General features: G+C 35.1%; 1 protein-coding gene across 5 annotated transcripts; it reads left to right on the top strand.

Annotated features, from left to right (window-relative positions):
- Positions 1 to 1,420: 1,420 nt before the first annotated feature.
- LOC149176048 (oligopeptide transporter 4-like) lies at positions 1,421 to 2,286 on the top strand. Of its 5 annotated transcripts, none has more exons than XM_089419841.1 (3): positions 1,421 to 1,831; positions 1,934 to 2,026; positions 2,182 to 2,286. In XM_089419841.1, the coding sequence occupies exons 1-3, from the start codon at positions 1,446 to 1,448 to the stop codon at positions 2,222 to 2,224; spliced, it is 522 nt and encodes a 173-aa protein (XP_089275967.1). In that variant the 5' UTR covers positions 1,421 to 1,445; the 3' UTR covers positions 2,225 to 2,286. The 5 variants fall into 5 exon arrangements, with proteins under 5 accessions (XP_089275967.1, XP_089275968.1, XP_089275965.1 ...); XM_089419842.1 differs by having other exon boundaries at positions 1,422 to 1,831; positions 2,177 to 2,286; XM_089419839.1 differs by having other exon boundaries at positions 1,422 to 1,831; positions 1,934 to 2,076.
- Positions 2,287 to 27,233: the final 24,947 nt, after the last annotated feature.

Below are 27,233 nucleotides of genomic sequence, written 5' to 3'. Positions count from 1 at the left end.
ATGAGGTTCTTCCTTTCGTTTTTCCTCATACAGTCAATACTCTAATTTAAGTTCGAGTTCTATTCAGTAATCAATTTAATTATTCTTTTGTAACGATGTTCATGTGTTTCAGGTATTGTCCCGGCGCTTGGATAGTATAACTTTCTCTCGGCGTCCTCAACATTCCATTACCTATACTCTTTGTTAAATATTCGTCCTCTTTCCTTATCAGGTCAGAGACTTCAACCCTTCAAGTCTGTTACTCCTGAGGTGAATGCCATATGTGAAGACATTTCCGTCTCTGTTCAATTTTGAAGTTTTTCTCCCCTGTTGAAGAGAATTCTTTTTCATGGCTTCGGCCATTTGTAAATATACATTCATCTCAGTTTTCAAACTGTTTATAAATAGCTATCAAATGTCAATACAATCGATTTATCGCAGCACAGACCTAAGCTTATAACTCCCTCCTGCAGCAGGGTTTACTGGGCTGGTGAGACGTGGTGAGACATGAGACACGGTCAGGGCTACTCCCAGTCCATCCTTTGTGAAAAGCTGTGTGTTTGGCAGCTGAGTTTCTGTGAAGGCACTTGGTCTTTCGTTAAACCTCTGGTGGTGAAGCAGTAGGACATGCGTAGCACATGCAAATTCTATATATTACTGTTAACCATCATTTTATTTGTATGTAACCATTGTCGACATAACATAGAAATCATCCTACACAAAAAGCTATGTGGGACCTACCATGGCTCTAAGGGATTGTTCTTCGGAGTGGTTCTTTCTATTAACCTTTTCACATAATCATTAATTTCTTGAATTGGCAACTGTCTTCAATAGTCTTCATTCTTTCGTGTCTTTTTGGCTGTGTATTCTTTTCACCTCTAGTTGTCGCTGTGCATTGAACACACATCTATGGAATTTAAAGAATTTACATATCTAGATTGGCTCTGAGCTACATGGTATGGTTGCATCTTCCAGCATTCTTTTTGCAAGATGAGGATACTGATGGGCTGGACTGCTCCGTAAGTTACACTGGTCCAGGTGACCCTGTTCCGGTATAATAAAAATGTCAATATTTCTTGGGAATGTTTTAAGTAAATCATAGTGGTGTTAATGGATCTACTACTTGATAAGTGGTTAAATTTAATAATTTCTCGTTGTGAAATTCAGAAAAATAGTTCTTACGAAATTCTGAAAACAAATTTAGCCAGTCCACTTATTGAGTTACTTTTCATTTAATTATACTGTGAGAATTGGTAATGGAGAAGGTTCTGTGTTTGACATGCAGGGTACTGCATGAGAAAGACCATGGAAAGGGGATGTCTCGTAACACCTTCTTCTTCATGGCCATGACCTGCAGCTTTTGCTACTATGTATTCCATGGTTATCTATTCTCAACCCTGACCTGTGTATCGTGGGTGTGCTGGATTTGGCCTCACTCTGTCACAGCATAGCAGATTGGCTCCGGCATGAATGGCCTCGGACTAGGTGCCTTTGGTTTCGATTGGAGCACCATCGCAGACTTCTTGTTCAGTCCTCTTATTTCTCCATTCTTTGCCATTATGAATGTCATGGTTGGTTATGTCTTCGTAGTATACTTTGCAGTCCCTCTTGCTTATTGGGGTACTAACATGTACAATGCAAAGGCTTTTCCTATTTTTAGCTCCGATTTGTTCACAGCCCAAGGTCAAAACTATAATATTTCACAGATTGTGAACAATAAATTTGAGCTGGATCTCGCTGCTTACAATCAGAATGGTCAAATACATATGAGATTGTATTTTGCTCTGACTTATGGGTTTGGATTTGCAACCATTGCTTTTACAATTACCCATGTCGCTCTATTCTATGGGAAGTAAGTTCTGATTTTTGTATTGACTTGACTTCCATTACTGCTTTCTTGCAAGATCATCAATTATGGATGTTAGTTTAAATGACATGCGTTGTTATGGTGCAGGGAAATATGGCAGCGTGCTGTAGCAGCATCCAAAAACAATCGGCCTGATATCCATACTAAATTGATGCGCAAATACCCTGACATCCCACAATGGTGGTTCTACACTCTCTTGTTTGGGACTGTTGCTGTTGCCTTTGCACTCTGTAAATATACATTAATTATGACTTCAGAATTATTATTCTAGAACTATTTATTTCAAATTTTATTCTTTTATGAATTTCTCTCTCGGGCCATTTGTGCCAGACTAGGTATATAGGTGGGCAGACCACATCAGTAGTAGAACCCTGGTGAATGACGTAACACTCTGTCATCCTCACGAGTGAGCCAATGCCTCATTGGCTGGATGGGCATGATATTGATTGAGATTTACTCATAGTTCTCTTTCGAAAGTTTCTGAAAGGACCTAATAAGGACCGAAAAAGGGTAAAATTCAAGTTTGAACTTTGCAAAAACATGATTTTATCATTGTGTCTGTATTGGTCTTTGTTTATCACTCTATGGACTATACTTGGGTCAAATTTTGGGAAGGTCACGAGTGTTCTGATTGGTCAAATTGATGCCTGGAATTTAATTTAATGAGGAAGTGCTGTATTTTCAGCATGGTTTCATTGAATTGTAGGCTCTGCGAGGGAGTCGAGGAACAAATACCGAAAGCATTATGATCACCTTTCTGTGTTTGTTACTTGTTACTAACCATGCTTTAAAGTTTATTCCATAAGTAGTGGGCACTTAGCTTCTCCATCGTTTGTACTTAGCTTACTTACTGTGATGTGCTTTGATTACAGACATGCCATTGTTTATTAGACAGCTTTGTGTAACTTCTACACTTCTTCTTGTTGAACTTCCAGGTTTTTTTAAATCCCCTGGTTTCATTTTTTATCTTAATAGTAATAACAAGGTGACTATATTCATTGTTAGTTTTGTAATATGTATAAAATGATTGCATTGATTCAGAAAGTCCCATAATGGTATAAGTTATCACATATACATGTTTTGTTTTCTTTTTTATCTTCAATACAAGCCTTCAAAAGGGCTACACCATAAAGAGTGGATTCCCGCTTAGCTACCTGGTCTGTGGGACAGTAATTACCAAAAACACTGAAAAGTTGTATTCGATTTCATCCCTTTGAAACTCATTGCATATAGGTGGGCAGACCACATCAGTAGTAGAACCCTGGTGAATGACGTAACAATCTGTCATCCTCACGAGTGAGCCAATGCCTCATTGGCTGGATGGGCATGATATTGATTGAGATTTACTCATAGTTCTCTTTCGAAAGTTTCTGAATGGACCTAATAAGGATCGAAAAATGGTAAAATTCAAGTTTGAACTTTGCAAAAACATGATTTCATCATTGTGTCTGTATTGGTCTTTGTACATTGTTTATTAGACAGCTTTGTGTAACTTCTACACTTCTTCTTGTTGCAGTTTGATAGGATGTTTCAGCTGTTGGGTTATGCAGGTGTGGTTTATGTCAGCAGTCTTAAGGCTCTAACTTCGTTGCAAGCTACAGTTGTGAACTTTGCTACCAATTTTTTGGTTTCGGGATTAACTGGCCTCTTTCTCTTCAAGGAATCATTGAACTTCCAGGTTTTTTTAAATCCCCTGGCTTCATTTTTTATCTTAATAGTAATAACAAGGTGACTATATTCATTGACTTTATTGATTTATTTCTTGTAAATCATCTAAGTAGAAATATGTTGGTGTTTTCAAATATGCAATAAAGGCAAATGCCATATAATAACTGATGTTGGCTTCTATAGAGTTTAGTTTAACAGTGCTTCTTGTTGAAAGTTCTGAGAGGAACCCTTTCTCATTATTAATGCTATTTCCTATTCACTGATTTTATTTTGTTTTTGTTTTCTTTCGATGTATGTTTTCTATCATACTTTTTTAAAAACAGGCTCAACTTCACGCAGGGACTTGCTGCGTCGCAGCTCCCCTTGTTTAAATTTAAAAGTCAGACATATACAACCCAACCACATAAATAAGCCATTAAATATTAAATATTAATTGCCCCTAAACATTAGATTATCGATTGTAGAGTTGACATGTTATTCCTTTATTTTGGCGTCTTAACGGTCACTTTGCTGAATCTAACCCCTTTCCTTAGGGTGAAGTCGTAGTCCCATAGAATCCTAGTAGGTGATATTTGTTTACTTGATGATAAGATTATCTTAAATTATCTGTTGTAATGGGAGAATATGGTTAGGTTCCATACCTCGTTTTGATAATCCCTAGTTGCATGTTCTACATCACCTTTTTATGCAACAAACGGATCTCGCATATTGGAATGCATATTTATCATTCCACTCAATTCTTAGTTGCATGTTCTACATCACCTTTTTATGCAACAAACGGATCTCGCATATTGGAATGCATATTTATTGTTCCACTCAATTCTAACTTGCCATTGCATAGATTTGATCTAATCTTTAGCACCGATTTAATTCTAAGTTGCCATGAAATAGATTTGAACTAATCCTTAGCACTCGTAATCCTTACCATCTACTGACCACGTCTTCTTATTGTTCTATTGATTCAATTGTAAGTTGCTATGACATGGATTTGAACTAATCATTAGCACCTATACACTACACCTTGCATCATTTGACATTGTTAGATGATGGTTTTTCTCTTCACATTGTAGATAATAATGAGTTCTCACATAACAGTGTCTCTACTCTCGATTTTAAGTTTCATGTATTTTCATATAGGCTCTTGTTATTATCAATTTCCTTGTAAGTATTTAGGGATGCATGGTAACTGCATTATATGTATTTGTCAATGTAACACAAACGGTTAGTATAAACTCTTTGTAATTTTTATTTTATTTTTCTGATAAGATTCTAGTGGGAGATGAACCATATGAAGATTAAATTCATAAGTACTACGAAAATCAAATTACAATGGAACTTAATCTAACATTATTAATGTAATGAATTACCCTTTTTTTCTTATTTAATTGTTCTTTGCATTAGTTTTTTAAAAATTATTTTAGTATTTTTATTTCATTTTTCTCATTTACATAAATGTGATTATATAATTTGTCGTTGATTTTATTTGTAATTTATATGTTATTAATTGGCATGAAATGCTATGGTTAATGTGTATATTATGATTTGTAGTTATATTTATTAATCTATAAGTATTACCATATTTATTATTGAATAAGATGAATTATGGTTATTTTGTCAAAGAGGTTGTATTATAATATATATATATATATATATATATATATATATATATATATATATATATATATATATATATATATATATATATATTTAATATTTTTATGAAACTATATATTTATTACTTGGATTAAATTTTTCGTTTTTTTTCTACTTTGTATGTGATTATATAAGGCTTTTTACTCTTTGAGCCCAGAATTAAGAATTTTTATGAACAAATACTTAAGATATCATAATAAACTAGAGCACACACCGTGTAAACTAAATTTGTGTATAGAGCACAAGTACAATACAGATAAATAGATTAATTACATAATAACTCCTTAAACAATAGGAGAACCCCCTCTAGATACCCCAACACTTTTGTGCATTCAAATCACATGCTCCCTTAATAATGAATATGTAATCTCTATATATACTTATTCACACATTGCACATATGACTCCTTTAATATGTCGACCTGTTCTTGCTACTACAACGCCCTCCAAAATTTTGGCTTGCACCAAATTTTGGAGCCTACCTTGTTTTTGCATATTGTCATCGCAAACATTGAAATCCATTATATGTGTTTTCTCTAAGGTTTTTTTTCCCTTTTGCAAGAAAAGAAAAATGTCATATTTTTGCATGTTAAGTATCGCACAATGTATATGAGCTTGTTTTGGTGGTTTGAAGGGCTTTCCTTTGTGTAAATGAGTTGATATTACCATGCAAACATCCATTGCACTCATTTAAAAGGGTTGTAAGCACTATCACACAAGTGTCATCACGGCCATCGCAAAGTGTAGCTTTAGTGTCACACTTGTCATAAGTTGTCACAAAGATGTCACACTGAGGGAAGTATGTTTTTCATGTCTCTTGGATGATCTATGTTGTTGTGTCTTCAAGTGTTCTAAATGTGTGATCACAGTTGAGTCTTATCATTGTTCACACCAACTTTATCGATCCAACACTTAGTCAAATTCATAAAACTCTTTGACCAAGAAAGTTAACCTCATTAGGCCCTCCTGAACTATGCATTGTATAGTATCAACCCTCTAGCTACAACCCTGCCTTTGGACATTGTGCAATGCATAGTTCTTGTCTCCTAGGATTGTACATTGTGCAGTTTCAGTGCTCAAGCCTAGACCTTGGCCTCCAAAACTCTGCAATTCAGCCCTCTAGCTTGGCCATAACTATGCATTGTGCAATGTCTAATTGCAAACCTAGTACTTGAGCTCTTGATCTACACAATTGCATAATTACTCGACCTGATCTGCCTTCCAAAACTACAGAATAGGTAGAATCAGTGCTCAACCCTTCAGCCTAGATCACTCAGCTCCAAAATTGCGTAATTTGCTTGCTCAATCAAGCATGAACTGCACATTGTGCAATATCAAGGCCAAAGCTTCACCTCCCACTACCTGAGTTCCACAACTCCATAGTCGTTGAGCCTCTCCCTCAGCCTGCCACCTAGTTCTAGCTTAGTTAATCGATCATCATGCAACATCTTGGACTAGGGGTTTATCAAACTGATGTCATCTTGTCATGAGTGAATTGCAGATGCAGGTACTCTATCATACCATGATAGGATGATGAAGAAGGAGAAGGAGATGTTGGAAGACATATTTGTAGAGGATTATGCAAGCTTATCAATTAAGAGAAAGCAAAAGGACATCAGTTTGTGACCACAATTCAAGACCTAATATCATTGAACACTCCTTACCTCTAAGCCATATGGGGGTGGACAAAAGAGAATTCCCAATAAGACACATAGCAAGGAGCAACACTAATGGCTTGACATTTCCATGTCATTAAGAAGTCAATGTCAGCAGTTTCATGTCATGTCATGAGTCATAATATACCACATCATTATTTTACATTATGTAATTTCTTATTCAAAAATGTATTGTAAAATGGAAGTCCAAAGGACATGTACAGAATATGAGGAGTCATGTAATAGGAAGTAAAACAGTCCTGAGGGTAGTCAAAGAGTCATAATGGAGGTGAAGCATCACCCCATTGGTTATATACAAACCCTCATTGTATGAGTAGAGGACTTTTCACCTTGGCTCCTCCCGCAAGCCATCAAAGAGACAAGTTAGTTCTTTTGGGGAGCAAGTAGTGACTGCAATGCTCTACGATTGGATCTAGTGGTGTTCATTGTATATATGTCTCTTGGGGATCTTCTGTGTCAAACCTATAGCCGAAATATCCATGATGCAACTGTAGCACACAAAATGACTAGGACTTGTAATTAAAATGACCCTGCAAGTTGGAGAGATTTGATCTCTGCAATCTGAACTAGGGTTTGAGTTAGGGTTTGGTAGCTTGTAACCATGGCAAGACATGGAGGAGGGAGTTCTTCTCCCTCCTACATTCAACTTGCTGTGAACAGAAGTAAGGGATACGGTTAGCAGCGCTTCAAGAAACCAACAGAGGTGAGAACTGAGGATATTAACATTGGAAATATCAGACCTCAAGGACAAGAAGAGAATCATGAGGAAGATAGCAGGGAGAATACGACAAGGGGTAGTAGTCAGAAAGCTGCACCTATGAGTGTCATAGGGTTTTGTAAACCTAAGTCGACCACTATCCCTCAAGTAGTTATAAGTGACCTAGCAATTTAGGTGCACAAAGATGACATGGTGGAACACACGGTGGTATGCAAATTTATGGGGATTTGGTTGATAGAGAAGGCTTTTCACACATGGATAAGGAACCACTGGAAACCAATGGGAGAAATAAATGTTCACCTTGTGTCCAAGGGCTTCTTTACAATGGTGTTCATAAGCTTAGAGGAGAAAGACAGAGTGTTCAAGGGAGGACCCTATTTTTACACTACTCTAGCCCTTTACATGCAACCACGGGTGATGAACTTTGTCCCAGAATAAGAAAATTTCACCTCGGTACTGGTATGGATAAGACTTTACTCCCTTCCTTTATATTATTGGCTGTTAGAGTCTTTAAAGGCTATCGGTAACAAGCTAGGGCATTTTATAAAGATATCAGATGCGACTCTAAGAGGCAAATACACTTCCTTCGCCTGGATATATGTGGAAATGGACTTATCTGGGGCACTTCCATATGAGAAAATTTTAGAAGTGTATGATGAAGAATGGGTGCAGGCGGTGGACTATGAACATGTCCCATTTAGGTGTCGTAAGTGCCATGAACACAGGCACCTATACAGAGACTTCCCCTCAAACAAACTGGAGAGCAACACAAAAACTACCATAGGCAAGGATCCCGAGGGTTTCACTATGGTGGGGGGTAAAGGGAGAGGAGGAAAGAGGTACCAAAAGAAAATCAACAAGGAAGAGCAGCCGATCCACAATAGTTTTAAGATCTTAGAAGAGGAAGTCAGAAACAATGGGGCAAACCAGGGATCGAAGACTAATCCCACTGAGAAGGAAAGGGATGCTAGCATAGAGGATATACCAAAGAACAACAAGCAAAAGGATGATATACCGAGCATTATGGAGCTTAGTAGGGACCATGAGATGACCCCAAGTGATGTGGGAATGGAGGACATTAAACTGCAGGAGATTCTAGAAAGGGAGAATTTAGATCTAGAAAAGTTTCTAGAGCAAGGGATCACCAAAGGGGTTGACTCCCTACCAAAAGAGGAGTTTGACAGGATTCAACAACTATTCCTCTGGGGATCCTAATTGAAAGGTTATCGAGTCGAAAGAAACCATGACAGCTAGGAGAATAGAGGGATGAAAACATTGGAGGAAACACTGGGGCACTCTTCCAAGAACTCGGGCAGGAAAAGAGGAAGGAAAAGACAGAATGAGTTGTTGACCGAATGTGGGAAACTCATGATTAACTCAGGGAAGATGAAAGATCTCACGAGTTAGTCCTTTACAAACCTTTCTTAATGAAGCTCACAACTTGGAACATTAGGGGTCTAGGAAGTAAAAGGAAACAAAGAAATCTTAGTAGTAGAATAAAAGAAGAAAAACTAGATATGGTTTTTATTCAGGAAACAAAGTGTTCGATGGAAAAGATTAGAGAAATACATAGTAAATGGTTAATCAAGTATGATTATCTAGAGGTTAAAAAAGAAAATGTTGAAGGAAGAATCCAGGGACCGAAACTAACCAGAGATGGTGATGCTTTGACTCATCAACAATTTGTGGATGACACTATGCTGCAGGGTATTCCCATGGTCAAGGAAGCCAAAGATTTCAAACAAATCCTGAACGACTTTGCTATTGCTGCTAGTACAAAGGTAAGCCTTGACAAATCAAAGGTTTTCTTTTTTAACACTGACATTGGTATTCAGAGGAACCTCTCTAGGATTCTTTGGTTTCAAAGGGATCAATTACCTTCTAGATACATTGGAATGCCTCTCATGGACAAACCTCTGACCAAGGGTGTGTGGGAGCCAATAATTAACAAACTTCAGGACAAGATCAAGAAATGGACTTGCAGGTCTTTGAATTTGTCAAGGCATCTTGTGCTTACGAAGGGTTTCCTATAGGCCATACCCACTTTCATGTTTTCAGCTCTTCTTTCTCCTAAAGGAGTTATACAATAGATCAAGAATATTCAAAGAGATTTTCTTTGGGGCAAAGGGGAAGAGAAAAAGAAGTGGGCTTTGGTAGCTTGGGACAAGCTCTGCAAACCTAAGGCCCATGGTGGTTTGGGGCTTCATGACCCTGAAACCCTCAGTAGTGTTTCAGGGGCAAAACTTTGGTGGAGGTGGCTTAAGGAATGGACAACCCCTTGCGCCAAGCTTTCAAAACAGAAATATGAAAATAATTGGTAGGAAAGGGATCATATCAAAATGTTTTTAATTATCGAGGACTCCCACATTTGGAATATTTCTTGGGAAAATAGAGACATTGTCCAACATCATAACTTCTTGGAGATCTGAGCTGGGAACTTGGCAAGATTTTTGGAGGATAACTGGCAGCAGGAACCAAACTTGTTAAGGGAAGAACTAATCACTCTCAAGAATGACACTAATAATAAAGGTTTATGTATGGTAATTGACTTCTAGGATTAGGCAAGGAAAAATGGTAAATGTAGAATATGGAAGGATCTGAGCTATAGTGAAGAGAGCCCTTTGAAGGACCAGGTAGGGTCTCTTGCTCTGGACTTGGAACAGAGGAAGATTTTGGTATCATCCTCATCTGACCAATTGAGATGTGGAAGAAACAGAGAAGGTAACTTTAGCCTCAAGGAAGCTAAATGATTAGCCCTAGTGTTTGACTATCAAAACCCTGATAAGGTATGGAAGGACCTTTGGCAGCACCCAGATTGGATGAAAATAAAGTTGTTTATGTGGTTGGTCCAATAAAAGAAAATTCTAGCTTGGGAAAATCTTCCAAAAAGGGGTTTTGTTGGCCCATCCAAATGCCATCTATGTGGTTTACAAGAGGACATGATGGAACACTTACTCAACCTCTGCCCATTCACCTCTACTCTGTGGGATTAGGTGGCCTCAGTCTTCAGGAAAATTGAAAGGGACAAACTTAGTATCAAAAACACTTTGAAGAATTGGAGAAAAGACTTCTCAGGCAATGAAATCATCAACAAATCTTGGACTCTAGTTCCAGGCTTTATAATCTAGGATGTCTGGAAAGAACACAATGGTAGGATTTTCAAGAACAAAATTGGCTCAAACCAGAACATTATTGCACAAATATTATGACAGCTCAAAGACACTGTTGGAGCCCTTTTGTGGAGACCTCCTGAGGACTCTACTCTGCCCCAGGATGCTCGCATACTGTTGCATTTGGGTCTCCATTTGCTAGTTCCCCAGAGCATAAACAAGGGTGTGAGCCAAATAACTGTTGGTAAAGACTTCTGGCAACCTCCTCCTCATGGTTTCTTGAAAATAAATATAGATGGAGCCTCTAAGGGAAACCCAGGGATGGCTGGATTTGGTGGGGTCATCAGAGATGATCAAGGGCACATAAAGGATATCTTTCATAGTCATTTGGGGTCTGCCACTAATAACATGGCGGAGGTCACGGCCTTAGAGCAGTGCCTAGAAATACTGATCGAGTCAAATCTACACAATGCCATCATTGAAGAAGAGTCTGAATTAGTAATTAATATAGCTAAGAAGATATGTAATGGAACGGCACCTAGAAAAGTTTCAAAACATTGGTGGCTTTTGCAAGTCTTTGAACACATTCATTCCCACCTGCAAACCCTGAGAATGGTCAGCTTCGTTCATGTGCGAAGAGAAGCCAATATGCTAGCTGATCATCTGGAAAATGAAGGAGTGCTTTGCAAGGAATGTTATAGTAAGCATGCTTGGGATTCGACACCCTTAGGGAAATTGTGTGATGATTGTCAAAGATAGGCGACCAAAGACATGGAGCACTTCCAAACATGAGGAACGAACAGAAAGAAGACTAGTGGAAGCAGGAGAAATCAGAAGCAGAAGTCAAGCATATTCATTTATCCCACTTAGTATGCTTAAAACATAGTTAATTATAGGGGAGGGGTACTTGGTAAACAACGGGCTTGTTGGAATGTCGCCGACCACAGATTATGATGGCCTCTATCATCAAATGGCTAACGGGTTGGAAATTGATCAAAGGTTAAGTCTTCAAGTGGACCCGAAGATTTATAGATCATCAGCTTATAATCCTCATTGGATCTGTAAAGAGGGTAAAGATCGTGCTAGTTTCCATTCTGATATCTCGAAGGACCATCAAATCAACAGGGGCTTGATAGTATGGATATCAGGTTTTAAAAGTGTTTGGAGGATAAGTCTTAGAATGGACTCGAAGTCTTATTCATTAACAGTTTACTTTCTCTGTCGGCTGCGTAAAGCAGGTAAAGGTCATGCAAGTCTCCGAAGTGATTTCTTTAAGGACTGTTGGATCACTAGGGTCTTATCGAATAGCCATCGGGTTGGTTAATGGGCGAAGGTTTTTGTGTAAGATTTATGTGTAACGTTTCGAGTTTTGTTGATGGTCATTCATCAATGGGTTTGCCCTTGCTGGTCTTTATAATTGTAAAGACATGTAACATATGTAATCTTTCCTGTGGTTAATTGAAGGCTCCACTCTTACTTGACCAAAAAAGAAAAAAATTATATATGTCTCTTGGGACTTTTACTATGATATGAAGCCTGATGGCCAACACATTCTTCATGCATGGATTATGAATGTTTGTAATACTGTTCTGTGAATGTTTATGATTCATGTTTGTTTTCACCTATACTCAAGTAGTTGAACTATTTTGGTTATTTTAGTGCTTATCATATTGAGAATGTGTTGTAGTGGCTTAAATTCTAGTCTTCTCTTTGTGGACTATTCCACTGGATTTTAGACAAATATCTCTCATTGTGGTTGTTTATACGAGAGTGGCACTATTATCTCTCTCTTAGAGGCTCACTTTATTTTCCCTCTACGATAGAGGAACCTTGACACACTCACAACTGAACACTCACTAGACACACTTACTTGCTTTTTGAAGCCACACATGCATTCCTCTCTCTTTCTGACAATTAGAGCCAAGGAAAATCTTTAAGAAAATGGCAACTAGGCCTTAACCCCAGATGGGGCTCCTACTTCAAATAGTGTGAGGTCTAATTGGGACTTCACATCGTGGAGACCCCCTTAGTTGACGGATTTCCAACACTGTCAACAAATGGAACTAGAAGGAGGGTCAAACGATGGGTTGTGCCAATTGATTCTTCTTTGATTTTCTTATTCAAAATGGCTCTTCCATAAATCATAATGCCAAGATGTCTTTCTAAAGAGGTTAATCTTACCATCTCTATGGATGTTTTCCATAACCTGTCCCAATTCATGTTTGATGATGACTGTGAATTAACTCTTCATGAACATCTGTTTCAAGTTGTCCATTTTTTTTTTTATAATGGAATACATTGCAAGGATGTCATGGCTAGATTACTCACCCTCACATTTGAAGCCCGCGTTAATTGATGGTGTCATACATTACATTTTGCTTCTATCCATTCATTCAACCAGCTTGCGAAGGAGCTTCGTAAAGCATTTGATAGGTATGATTATTGGAATGTTCTTAAAATAAATAGTCAACTAAGAATGAATCCAAATAAATCAACTAAGTATTTTTTTGATCGATTCCCTCACCTTTGTTATGAATTTCTGGGAGAAGACACGGGTTTGGATTTCTTTAAATAAAAGTTTAAGCATTTGGTTCACATCTATTTGCATGGTGAATTTGAACCCCTTGATGCTTTTAGCTCACTGACTCTGGTAAATCATGAGACACGTTGAATTTCAGAGGAGGAATCTACTAATATTTCTGTTCCTTCTCCTCCTATGTTTCTATTCCTGTTGTGGGTTCCTACTTGCGATGATAATAAAGTTGGGAAATCTACAAATAAAATTCCTAATCCATCTCTTCATCATTCTTCTACTTCTTGTGATTCATATCTAATGAAAGAAAACCTGGAGTGGCTGATGGAGCCTAAGTTGAAGGCTAATCATGTCATTCATCAAGATGACACTGACAGTCTTAACATCAATCTTGAACCTGGTTCCATTGAAAGTGTTAGTTCTTTAAAGGGCATATTTCTTCCTCTATCATCTACATGTCATGACTCTGCGTATCATGATCTACGTGATCAATCTGATCCACCAACTAGGCCTTCACACTCTCTTGGTTTTTGAGTTGTTGGTTCAAATTACGATGAGATATAAGGAAGTCACATTACACTAGTAGAGGAGGAGGAAAGTGAAGATATTTTTTTTATCTCTCTTCCCTTTTTGAAAGTCCCCCATGTCAAGATGATGCAATTCCATTCTTAGATTATTTTCAATCTGCCAATCTCAGTACTAAATCAAATGCATCCAATTCTTTCGATTAATCTATAGCCTTGGGTAAAAATCATTCCTGTGGTAATGATTGTATTGATGTATGTGATCATGAATGCCCAAGTGCACCAACTGATGTTACAGTTTCTCAAGAAGCTTTGGTTTCAAAATATCCAGTGCTTAAATCTATTTCTATTAAATAACATTCACTTATGAGTGATTCTTCCTCTTCACCTCCCTATCCTTTGTGCTCTACTCTTTGCAATGCATCAACTTGCGATGGAGATGCTCAATTCTCTTAAAGATTTTTATCTCATGAGTTGAATCATAAAATGACATAGGATAGTGAGAATATGCATGAAGAAGAAGAAATCAATGACACTATAGAGCATGGATTCCATCCCTTATCATCTCTTGTTTTGTATGGGGGAAACTCTTCGAATCAATGTGATCATGAGACTTTTTTGATTCATACATCCTCAAATTTACAATCATAGGAATATCATGACTTGACTAATATGTTTGTTGAAGTTGGAAAATATTATTAAACCATTGATGCAGATAACTTCCATATAGATAATCTTGATCCCGTTAAGTTAATTGATAACAATTATCCACGTGAAATTTGCGATCTAACTAAGTTTATAAAATATTCTTATACGTCTTTCCAAATTTTCAGAACTTGTCAGCAAGTCGAGGCACTTCAACTCTTGTTGATGGTTATGTCAGGTTCTCGTAATCTTGGGAAATTTTTTGAACCATGTCAAATATGGATTTTCTGGCACAATTATTTTATTCGTATTATTTCACTGGATGAAAACTCGTTCTTGATGGATTTTAGAATTCCTCATTACAATTTTCCTATTTCTTGAGATTGGGTTTCTGATCATACTATTGTATTAAATTCAACCTCATGCAATTCTCTTGCATTCAATTCAGGTTTGGAGTGTATACCTTCCATAAATGTGTGGAATCATGAAGATGGTCAATTTGGAGATCACCTTTGGCTGAAAAAGTCCATATTTGTTGAGTGTTCTTGCAAATAATAAACTCCTATTTTTTCTTGTGAATGTCTTCACAACACCTTAAATACTCTTGAGAGCTAGAAAGAGCTTGAGGCATTTGTTGAATCAAGTTCCTATTTTTCAGTAATTACATCAGAACTAGTTTCATATATTTTCTATACTAGCATCCATTTTCAATTCTTTTGATGATTTCAATGCTTTTATAATTTTTCAAGAGTTACAAAATCGTTTTTCACATCCGACATGTAAGGAAGTTGGTTCTATTCTTAAAAGCACTTGTTGACTTGTTCAAATTTATTTATCTTGGTTAATTACTAACTTGGAATCTGATGCTTCAATCAGCCCATCTGATCATGATTATGTCTCTGGTGAATGTCATTCAACTTACCATTTTCCCATCAGTACATCCAATGACAGTTGTTTTACATCCTTTAATCTTCATGGTTTAACATCCCATCCTTTGAGTACTTGTCAAATGGTTGAGGCACTTCAACCTTTGTTGATGGCCATGTCGGGTCCTCACTGTATTGACAAGCCAGCTGAATATGATCAGATCATTTGCCTCTCACAAGATTCTCATCTAGACCGTGTGCTTCTAATTGAAAATTCATGTTTTCAAGTAATGTGGGGTTTTTGAGAGGATTGTATTGAATTTCATGATCCAATACATGATTTCCTGGAAGCATCTTCCTTAGCAAGCCCTTTGGCTAATAGGAAGTTGTAGTCTTTTCTCATGCTTGTGAAAAAGGATGACACAAATGAAGGTGAATTCACAAGAATCCTTCATGGTTTTTCTGCTTATACTGGTCATTGAAAAGGTAAGAATGTGAATTGGTTAGAAGTAGTGGCTATGGCCTACCTTTCTACTGACAAGAAAGACCTTCTATTTGTTGTCCAAGTTATTCAAGCTCTTATCTTTTATCTAGCACAATATTTTGTATTTTTTTTAACTGCTTCTGTATTTGCTTATGCAGGTCAGGAGAAACAATGGTGGCTTAACTGGAAATTTCATTACACTTCACCCTGACCTTCTAATTGTTTAGGTTATGAGTAGGATTAGCTTCATTCTAGTTTCGCCTCACTTGCGCTCATCCTACACTTCTTCTCCTTAATCTTTCTTATGTTTTCCTACTCCTATCTTGCACCATGTTTGGTTTAGCCTCCTTTTGCTTATGCTCTTTTTTTTTTTTTTTTTTTTTTTCTCTATTCTATTAATGAGAATTTGCATGAAGGGTGTCCTATTTCGGCTCAAAAGACAATATGGAAAAATAGAAAAGGACTTTGTGACACTACAACATTTGGCTTACCTTTGGTCCTCCTTTGTGTTGGTTACATCTTTTGGTCAATGATGTTCTAACATAAAATATGATTTGTCTGTAAGGAGAGTTTCGTGTAGAACCATGATACCTGTTTTTATTCTAAAAACCTATACCCATACTTGGTTTCTTATGTTTCAGTGTTTTCATGGTTATCTAATCAGTATAGGAGGAAAAGGCAAAAAACTCAAACGAGCAAACCTAAATCAAAGGTCTCTATACGCTTCTCTGAAGGAACAACCTCTTCTACTCTCAATAAGTTATGATCCCTCTTCCACTCATAAAATGAATAAGTGCCTATGCATAGTCAATATATAAATAGAGGTGAAAGAAGAGAAAGGCTTCCTACGCAGCGAGGTGAAGCAAGCAACTCTACCGAGGTACTATGGAGGCTCCCTGATAGCAGAGAAATTTTTTTGTTCCTATAGTGACTCAACTAGGGTACTGTCTAGGCCTAGTGGTAGTGGAGCAACACCAGAGAAGAAAAACTATACTTTGAAAATCTACAGCTCACAAACTATACTAGCCTTTCTAAATCAAAACATTGCAATATTGTTGAATATTATGTTTGTGTTTAACCGAGAAGGAACAAACGGGACCATGTTTATTCATGGGGTAAGTAGAGAAGCGAAAGTGATCTACACAATGAATCAATACAACCTAAAGAACTGAGACCCTACACAGAAGAGTCAACCAAGACAAACAAGACTGAATTATACCAATGTATTGCTAAGTATTGTCGCTACTACAACACCCTCCAAAATTTTGGCCTGCACCAAATTTTAGAGCCTACCTTGGTCTTGCATATATTTGTTGCAAACATTAAAATCCATTGTATGTAATTTCTCTAAGTGTTTTGGTCCCTTTTGTACGAAAATGAAAGGGTCGTCTTTTTTCATTTTAAGTGTCACATAATCTATATGAGTTTGTTTTCATGGTTTCAAGGGGCTACGTTTGTGTAAATGAGTTGACCTTCCCATGCAAATATTTGTTGCACTCATTTCCGAAGTTGTAACCACTATCGCACAAGTGTTGTCATGGTCATCGCAAAGTGTAGCTTTAGTGTCGCGCTTGTCATAAGACATCACAAAGTTGTCGCACCGAGGGAAGTATGTTTTTCATGTCTCCTGGATGATATATATTGTTGTATCATAAAGTTTTTTAAGTGTGTTATCACAGTCGAGTCTTATCATTGTTCACATCATCTTCATCAATCCCACACTCAATCAAATTCAGAAAACCCTCCAACCAAGAAACTTAGCTTCATCCAGCCCTCATGAACTATGCATTACGCACTCTCAACCTTCTAACTACAACTGTTCCTCCTAACATTGTGTAATAGGCAGTTCCTACCTCCTAGGACTGTGCACTATGCATTTTCAGTCCTCAAGCTTGAACCTTGGCCTCGAAAATTGTGTAATTGAGCCCTCCAGCCTCGCCTCAACTGTGTATTGCATATTCTTTGACCTCAACCCCAGCCCTTGAGCTCCCGAGCTACACAATTGTGTAATCACCCAACTTTATTTTCTTTCTAGAATTGTGCAATTGGTAGAATCACTTCTCAAACCTTCAACCTAAACATAGTTATCGATTAAGCAAGAAAATTACCTAGTACTTGTTTTTTGAGGTAGCAAAAAATCACTCGATTTTGAAAAGTGGTGATTCAGAATACACTCTTTTTCTTAGCATATTTTTGGCACTTTAAATTTTCTTATGTATCAAGTACGAACATTTTTTTAAAAATGTTGGTGATTTTCATTTTGATTTTGAAAAGTGTTGATGCAACATCAACACATTTTTTTGGAGGGCTTATTTTTGATACTTTAATTTTTTTTATGTATCAAGTATGAACATTTTTTTTAAATGTTAGTGATTTTCATCTTGATTTTGAAAAATGTTGATGCAACATCAACCGCTTTTTATTAAAGGGCTTATTGTTTACACTTTAAATTTTCTAATGTATTAAGTGTGGATATTATTTTTTAAATGTTAGTGATTTTCATGTTGGTAATAAAACATGAAAATAAATAAGAAAACATCACAAAAAATACTCATATATAAAAATATATATAAAAAAGGAAAAAAGAACCCACAAAAATGTAAAAAAAAAAAAAAAAAAAAAAAAAAAAAAAAAACCAAATTAACTTGTTTAAAAAAAAATATGTATATCGTTTAAAGAAAAAATTGAAAATTAACCAAGAAAAAAACAAAACATCTATAACAATTTTTTTTTAAGTTGAAAATAAAATTAAAAAAAACCACATAGTAAAAAAATACAAATAAAGAGTAAAAGAAACAAACTATAAAAAATTATTAAATTAAAAAAATTATAAAATTAAAAAAATAAAACAATTAAAAATTAAATTTAAATTTAAAAAATGGGAAAAACCCCCATCCCTTAGTGGGTTTGGTCGTGGGGTGGGCGGGAAGGTAGTTGTGTGTAGCTACGTTCGTGCCCATCCCGCAACCCGACCCGCCATGGGGTGCAGGGCTAATTCCACAGTTGCCTCCTCGCCCACCCTGTTGAGGGGTGGAAGGGCTGATTCCAACAATCAGCCCTACCACCCCTAGGCGATTTTTTATTTTTTTTTAATATTATTATTATTTAAATTTAAATTTAATTTTTTTTTTTTTAATTACTTATATATATATATATATATATATATATATATATATATATATATATATATATATATATATATATATATATATATATAGATATATATATATATTAATTTTAATTTTTAATTGTTTTTTTTTTTATGTTTTATTACTTGTTATTATTTTTTAAAACTTTTTATGTTTTTTTATTGTTTTTATTTTTTTTCAATATTTGAATTTTTCTTTTATTTTGTATTACTTTTGTGTTTTTTAATTGTTTTTATCTTTTTTCAATATTTGGATATTTGTTTTCTTTTGTATTATTTCTTGTGTTTTTTTATTGTTTTTTTTAATATTTGAATTTTTGTTTTATTATTTTTTGTGTTTTTTTATTGTTTTTATTATTTTTCAATATTTGAATTTTTGTTTTCTTTTATATTATTTTTTGTGTTTCTTTTACTATTTTTATTTTTTTTCAATATTTGAATTTATGTTATCTTTTGTATTTTTCATTCTTATTTCCTTATATATATTTTTTATTTTATTTTTTTTGCAGGGTCTGTGTCGATGCTCGTCTAGCAACCTGATCCGATTACGTGCAATTTTGTAGTTGATTTTAAAATTTTCATTATAATCAATCGAGTCTGCCCCCACAATGTGTCAATTTCATGGTGTGTTTTTAAGTTTTCATTATAATGGGTCGAATCAATGCATCTCAATTTGATGGTTGTTTTTCAAATTTTTGTTGCTATGTATCAAGTTGTTTTAGGCAATGATTTTAAAATCGCTATATATTTAGCATTTAAAAAATAAATTACTCTTGATATAATAATTCTTCCATTCAGGTGTTCATTTTTAAAGTTTTTTTGGTCAATTGTTTTTCCATAATGTCATGCTTGAAATATTTTGAAAACTTAAGATTTTTTTGTATTGAACTCTTTGGTTTTAATTGCATGGTTGAAAAATTGTCAAGATTTTATCGATTTTCTAAGTCGTGATATTTTATCTTTATTGCTATGGTTGAAAACGATTACAATTTTAAGGTGTTTTTAGAGTCAATATATTTTATATTTAACAACATAGATGGAAATTGTTGGAATTATCAGTATTTTAGACATAATATTTTATCTTTAACATCATGTCCTAGAATTGTTGAAATTTTACAGTTTTTCAAAGCCCTGATATGTTATCTTTAATTCCATTTCTAAAAAGTGTCAAAATTGTAACCTGGTTTTATTTGTTGTTCCAACATCAACACTTATTTTTTTGAGGATGTATTTTTCATCCATTTTGCTAAAAAAAAAAAAAAAAAAAATAGTTCAATTTAAAAAAAATGTTGAAAATTTACCTTAAAAAAAGCATCCTTCTTGCATACACAATTTTCATTTATGGGTTGTTTTTTTCATGTTTTTTTTGGGCTTTTTGGGCTAGAGTACCCATTTTGAGGTAATAGTTGCCATTTGATTAGTAACTATTGCCTAGCTCACTGAGCTCCAAAACTGTGCAATTTGCTTGCTTAGTCTAGCCTCATTTATGCATTGTGTAGTCTCAAGGCTCAAACTTCACCTCTAACTTCCTGAGATGCGTAATTGCACAGTCACTGAGCCTCTCCCTCAGTCTTCCATCTAGTTACAACCTAGTAAGTGGATCAACATGCAACATCTTAGACTAGGGGTTTATTGGACTTATGTCGTCTTGTCATGAGTGAATTGTAGATGCAGGTACTCTATCATACCATGACAGGATGATGAAGAAGGCAATGAAGAAGGAAATGAAGAAGGGAAACATGCTGAAAGACATCTTTGTAGCAGATTAGGCAAGCTGGTCAATCAAGAGAAAACAAAATAACACCTTTTTACGACCACATCTCAAGACCTGATACCATTAAAGTCTTCTTACCTCTAAGCCAAATGGAGGTTGACAAAAGAGTATTCCTAAGAAGGCACATATCTAGGAGAAACAAGAGTGGCTTGACATTGCCATGTCAAGAGTGTCATGCCATATTTCACGAGTCATCATATTCCACTTCATTCTTGTGGATTATGTAATTTCTTATTCAAAAATGTATTGTGAAGTGGAAGTCCAAAGGACATGTGCAGAATATGAAGAGTCATGTAAAGTTGGAAAGTCATAAGAAGTAAACAAGTCATAAGTGTAGTCAAGGAGTCACAAAGGAGGTGAAGAATCACCCCATTGGTTATGTATACACCCTCATTTTATGAGTAAATGACTTTTCACCTTGGCTCCTCCTGCAAGGCATCAAAGAGACAAGTTATTTCTCAGATGGGGAGCAAGTAGTGGGTCTAACACTCGACTGTTGGAGTTAGTGGTGTTGGTTGGACACATGTGTCTTGGGACTTTTACTTAATATATGAAGCCTGATGGCGAACACGTTCTTCATGCATGGACTATGAATGTTTGTAAGACTCTTCTGTGAATGTTTATGATTCATGTCTATTTTCACATGTACTAAAGTAGTTGAACTATTTCAGTTATTTTAGTGCTTACTATACTAAAAATCTATTGTGGTGGTTGTAATGCCCGTCGCATCTGTGTGGACTATTCTACTGGATTTTATACATATATCTCTCATTGTGTGTGTTTCTAACTGAGTGGTACTATCATCTCTCTCTTAGAGTCTCACTTTCTTTTCCCTCTGTGATAGAAGAACCTTAACACACCCACAACTAAACACTCACCAGGCACACTTACTTTCTTTTTGAAGGCACAGATTCATTCCTCTATATTTCTGAGAATTAGATCCAAGGAAACTATTTAAGAAAATCGCAACGCGGTCGATACCCCAGATCGGGCTCCTACTCCAAATGGAGTGAGGTCTAATTGGGACTTCACATTGGGGAGACCCGCTTGGTTGACGACTTTTCAGCACCATCAATAGGACCATTATTATATAGAAATTTACCACATTACATATATAATTAGCCCCATATATGATGCCACATTTAACCCCATATATGAAAGCCTTGGGGTCATAACATGGTACTCTCTTGCAAAAACTTGGTCATCAAAGCTTTACAATTAGCCATGTTAAATAATATGAAGGTAAGTAATATAATTTCCTTTTAATCCTACTTTCCTGTTGCCATTAATGATGATCAATCCATCCAGACTTGATTCATTTTGGCCTTGACCTTGGATATCTTGTTGTTGAATAATTTCGTTTTGTTAAATCCCAAGTATTATTATTGTGACTCCTCCAATTTGTTGTTGTTTTTTTCTGATAATATCCTATCATATAATGGTTTCTTGATGCTCTATTCCATGAATATTTTTATTCTATATTTTTCCTCGAAAGTGTCAATATCAATATTCTTTTCTTCCTTGAAAACATTCTTGGTAATGAGGGTGTTTATATGTTTTCACATGTGATCCTTTTCCTTCATTTTTCACAACCATTTTATTTGTCTTGTTTTACAAAAAAATAAAAATCCATCCTTTGTGTTGTTTTTATAGTACTTGATTACTATAGCATTAGAGATGATACCATTGACTTGTACAACCTTTAGGCAGAGTTCAAATTCTTGGAGTATGTTTTGGTGTTGATGTTAAATCTAAACTTATTTCTCTTTTTAAAGCTACATAGTGACCCCACATATCAAATTAATATGCCTTTATTCAATGTTATAATCAATTATAATTTTATCTCATTATTATTTACGACTTCTTCAACTCGGCGTATAAATTTCCTCTCCAATCCTTTTGGTAGATCCTCTTCAGTTTTTCTAGTCATATATTTATCCTTATTCTTTGATTTAGACTCCTGTAAATACCATTTTCACATTCTTATAATTAAGAACATTTTGATTATATTTACACAACCTCTTCATTTATTCATCTTTCTTTTTCAATTCTTCCCTTAGATAATCATGTTTCCTACTTTTCTTTACTGCTATTTTTTTTAACCTCCTTCACCAGTGCTTGATTAATAGACTACATATTGACAAACTTGTCACCTTTCTTTATAATATTTTATTTCATGTCTTCATTAACCTTCTACAATTTGGAAAATTCTTTCTTGAACACCAATTAACTCATTGTGGATTTTATGTATGTTCTTGATTTTTTTATCCTTGATCCATATATTTGAGAATAGTGTTTCAAATATCTCCTATGTAGAGTATAGTATAATATCTACATCAAATTTATCCCATTCTTCATGAATGTTATTCCACCATTTATAAGTTTCACCCCTAAGGGAATAGGATATCCAAAAGGGACTCATAGCAATAATGTTATCATCCTTAATCATTTAATAAAGTTGATTTCATATTTATTTCCATCTCCTTTACATGCACATATTTCTATAGTTTCTTAAGCAAGGTCTAACCACAATCCTCAACTACCTTCCTAAATATATTAAAGATAATGACCCAATGTAGTTAATTATAATTTTCCTGACATATTCCAATGTTTTCTTTGTCTGATATATTTTGAATCACCTCCATTTGACATCCTAAACCAAGATATTATGATTTTAAGATAATATACTTTTTAAAAAACTCAATTTAGAGATTATCCCACTAGCGAACATTTATCCTAATGTATCTCTAGAAATTTGGCACTTTTATGTTTGAAATTTTATATTGTACTACCATGATGTCCTCTTTGCAATGCCTTCAATTTTTTTAACTTTTTATGTGCCAAGTGAAAGTTACGATAACTTTCCCAATTAATTTTTTATTTTTGGCCCTTTCATTAGATCAATTTGTATGAAATGCCACATATATAGTATAAAGGATATATTCTTAAAATTTAGGCTTAAAGATACATGTGTAATTTTTTTCTAATGAAATTAGTGTCACTCAATTTGGCCCTTTCTAGAATCATATATGAGTTTGTTCTCCTAGAATGCATACTTTAGACTAGTTTTAGAACCATTTATAATCCCTGACTTCCATTGTGCATAACTTAAAAATTATAGCAAATACAAATCTAAAATTTCACCATGGGTTTTTAGTTATGTCTCCTCAAGTTCTTAAAATTTCAATATGTTCCAATCAAAAAGTTATTATTTTTTTACCAAGAACAATTATGCGGGACTAGTTTTAGGGCTAGTAGAAAACACTAATTTTGATAGTTTGTATTTGAAAGTATACTGAAACAAAAATTGAAATTATTATCAAAGGTACTTCCTTATGTCCCAAAAATTATAGTATTAAAGTTAAAAAAAATGCTGTAATAATAATTCCAAGGTAATTTATTGGATGGAGCAAAACCCTGGGATTGTATCCCCTAAAAATAATTATTATGAAGCAAATACTTAAGATATAATAGTAAACTAAAGTACAAACCATGTAAGAAAAAGGTGAGAATGGACCATAAGCTCCAAGATCCATAATGGATATATGTTACATGATAACTCCATGAATAATAAGACAATGTCTTCCAAATACCCCAATACATGCATACACTTGAATCAATTGTTCCGTCAATAATAAATACATTATCTCTATCATTATCTACTTACACATTGCACATGTGACTAATTAGTAAACCTAAATTACATATACATTTAACCCCATACATACACCCCTTGGGGTTGTATGAAGTGTTAAACCCAACATGCCAATATAACTTGATATCATAGATGTAATTCTATAACACTTTCTCCTATCAAAGGAACATCATGCCAATATTTGTGTCCTTAATTTGTACACCTTGAACATTATACTCATATATTGATCAATAATGTTGTCGAATAATGAAATGCTGAGAGGAATGTTGGCCCAAACTATCATATTGTTTATGAATGTTCCAATATAAAACATTATATATATGTATGTATGTATGTATGTACGAATGTATGTATGGTTAGAGGAAGTAAATTAATAAATTATTTATAAGTTCAATCACATATTATATGTGTCAAGGATTTTTTTTTCATCAATACTTTGACAAAGTATTATTATTCTAATATCTATATGTGTGTGTGTATTACTAATTGGAAATGTGTGCGAAGGAAGGTTTTCGACCTCATAGATTTTGTTTATGCCTATTGTCAAAGAGGTTATAAAAACTATTTCTACTCGTACTAAATCTACTTCCACATATTCAAATTACTTAATGGGAAAGGTCTTATATTGATCTCCCTTACATAACTATATGGGAGAGTACATACTAGCTTGGTCTTCTCTCCTACTTTACTATATTTATTGGGGAGTATGTAAATATATAAGCCACACCTAACATAACTTCGTCAATATCATAGCCATCAATGTATGCGCTCAATAAAAAGATTCTTCAATATTTTTTTACTTCTTGTTAGCACAATATGAAATTGTTTCTTAAGTAAATTGGTTTGAATAAGGATTTCATCTCCTTCCTTGATCCATATGAAATGTATAGAAAATATACAAAACTTTATTATCATGTAGGCATCATCAAGGATGTTAAATTTTGTTAGTGATATATTTTTCTTTTCTTTGATAATTAAATTTCAATATCTGCATATTAAATTCACCACATAACATCACACCACTATTTAAATTTACAATGTTATTCACCAACATATGCTATTATATTGAAAAAACAACAACATCATCAATGCAGTGGAATATAAAGAAGAAATAGAAGAAAATAATTCACATATAGAGACACCAATATTGGTCGAAGACCAGGGCGAAACCCACTACGAGGAAAACCCTTTCAAATTCTTCCTATTATTAGATTGTAATTGAATGATTAAGTGAAAGAGAGAGTAAAATGATCCATATCTTCAACCATAAACCTATCTAGAAAAATGAACTAAACAATATCCATCAGATGAACCCAACAATGCTAATAATCAAAAACCATGATTCAAAAGCATGAAATCAACTGTCACTATTTGCAGTCAAATGTCAAATTCTGTGGTCAACTAGTGAAATTTGTGGTCAGCTATAAAATTCAACCCTAAGGTCCCAACCACACAGAGATAGTGTTGTGTGTGAGGCTAAAACTATTCAACCACATGCATAGGTATGCATGCCTACAGTTATAGCTAAAATCTTCATATGACAAGCCTATAGTTATGACCCAAAACCTTAGGTATGTGTGTGAGCTTTGGACCCTGCAATTTCGGACCCATGCGAGCCAATCTATGCGAACTGCCTTAGGCCTATGCAAGCCAAATGCAAAGAAGATAATAGAGGAATGCTTCATGATCATGTCCAAATCAAGTTGAGGTCACTTGTATTTATAGACTTCCAATAGTGTCCAATTTTCTTTAGGGCCAACCTGACGAAATATACACATGTGGGCTATAATTCAAAAATACACTTTCCCTTGTCCAAATTGGGCGCTTTAATAGTCAAAATTGATCCTCTCGAAAAGAGGAATATTATCCCATATTTGGAATTTATCATCAAGCTACAAAAATAACACTCCCTCTCATATAGCTATAAATTCCAACTTCATCATGTAATCATCACAAGAATCCTATCATTAAATCATATCCATTGCCAAGTATCTCATCATCAAATGTCATCATTGTTCATATTTTCTTATCTCTTGATTGTCTCTAACTATCGAATCTAAAAGAAGAACAATTTGACATTGGAGGGGAGGCTAGGCTACCACCCTTTATCCATTGGAGAGTCACTGCTACCACCCAGAATCACCACCAGTAGGGAACCTAATTTTACTACCTATAAAATGTCAGTGGGGAGCCAATTCAATAACCCACATAAACATCGGAGAGCCTAGCCCAATTTGGAACAATGTCAGGGACCATATCTCAACCTGAAACCACATCAATGAGCATATCTCAACCTCGAACGACATCAGGGAACATATGTCAACCTTAAACCACATCAGGGAACATAGTCTCAACCCAAAACATCATAGGGGAGCACATATCATCCCAAAATGACATTATGGCACACATATCAAGATTAAATATCATGGGGGAGGTAAACATATTCAACCACATATAGATGAATAGGAGTTATCACATAGGGGAGAACATCTCAACCCATACTATTGCCCCATTGGTCTTCCCAATAATGACCCTCAATAGTCATGTGGTAGAAAACCTCCATATTAGTATACTTGAGTTGTAAACCCCCAAGTACTCTCTAAAGCCATTAGCCAAATGGGGAGCAATTATCCCAACAAGCCCAGCTTGTGGGTATGATGCCAAATGAGGTATACTCCACATTGACCAAGATATGGGAGCTAACATCTCTGACCCTATGGGTGATAGATATGGGAGAAACATCTATGACCTTATTTTCCAGAGATCCCTCAACCTAGGATCCCTCCATCTCAATTCCTCACCCTAGGATCTCAGATAAGGGGAACATTTTGCTCAGTGTTCTAGATCAATCTTTCTCTTTGTAGACCAAAAATATCCTCATTGTCATATCAGGTATTGACTTGAATGACTCATTAAAGAGTTCAATCAAAATAT

This window comes from Pinus tabuliformis, chromosome 4_1 (assembly GCF_031772625.1).
Source record: "Pinus tabuliformis cultivar Carrire ecotype Pingquan chromosome 4_1, CPIR1, whole genome shotgun sequence".
Lineage (NCBI taxonomy): Eukaryota > Viridiplantae > Streptophyta > Pinopsida > Pinales > Pinaceae > Pinus > Pinus tabuliformis.
This window is presented reverse-complemented; position numbering and strand designations above follow the sequence as displayed.

What these genes read in the sequence shown, in the direction of transcription:
- LOC149176048 (XM_089419838.1), top strand. Translation starts at nt 1,446, where the DNA reads ATGAATGGCCTCGGACTAGGTGCCTTTGGTTTCGATTGGAGCACCATC. An exon ending in GTCGCTCTATTCTATGGGAA is followed by an intron (nt 1,832 to 1,933) that starts GTAAGTTCTGAT and finishes GTTATGGTGCAG; the next exon opens with GGAAATATGGCAGCGTGCTG.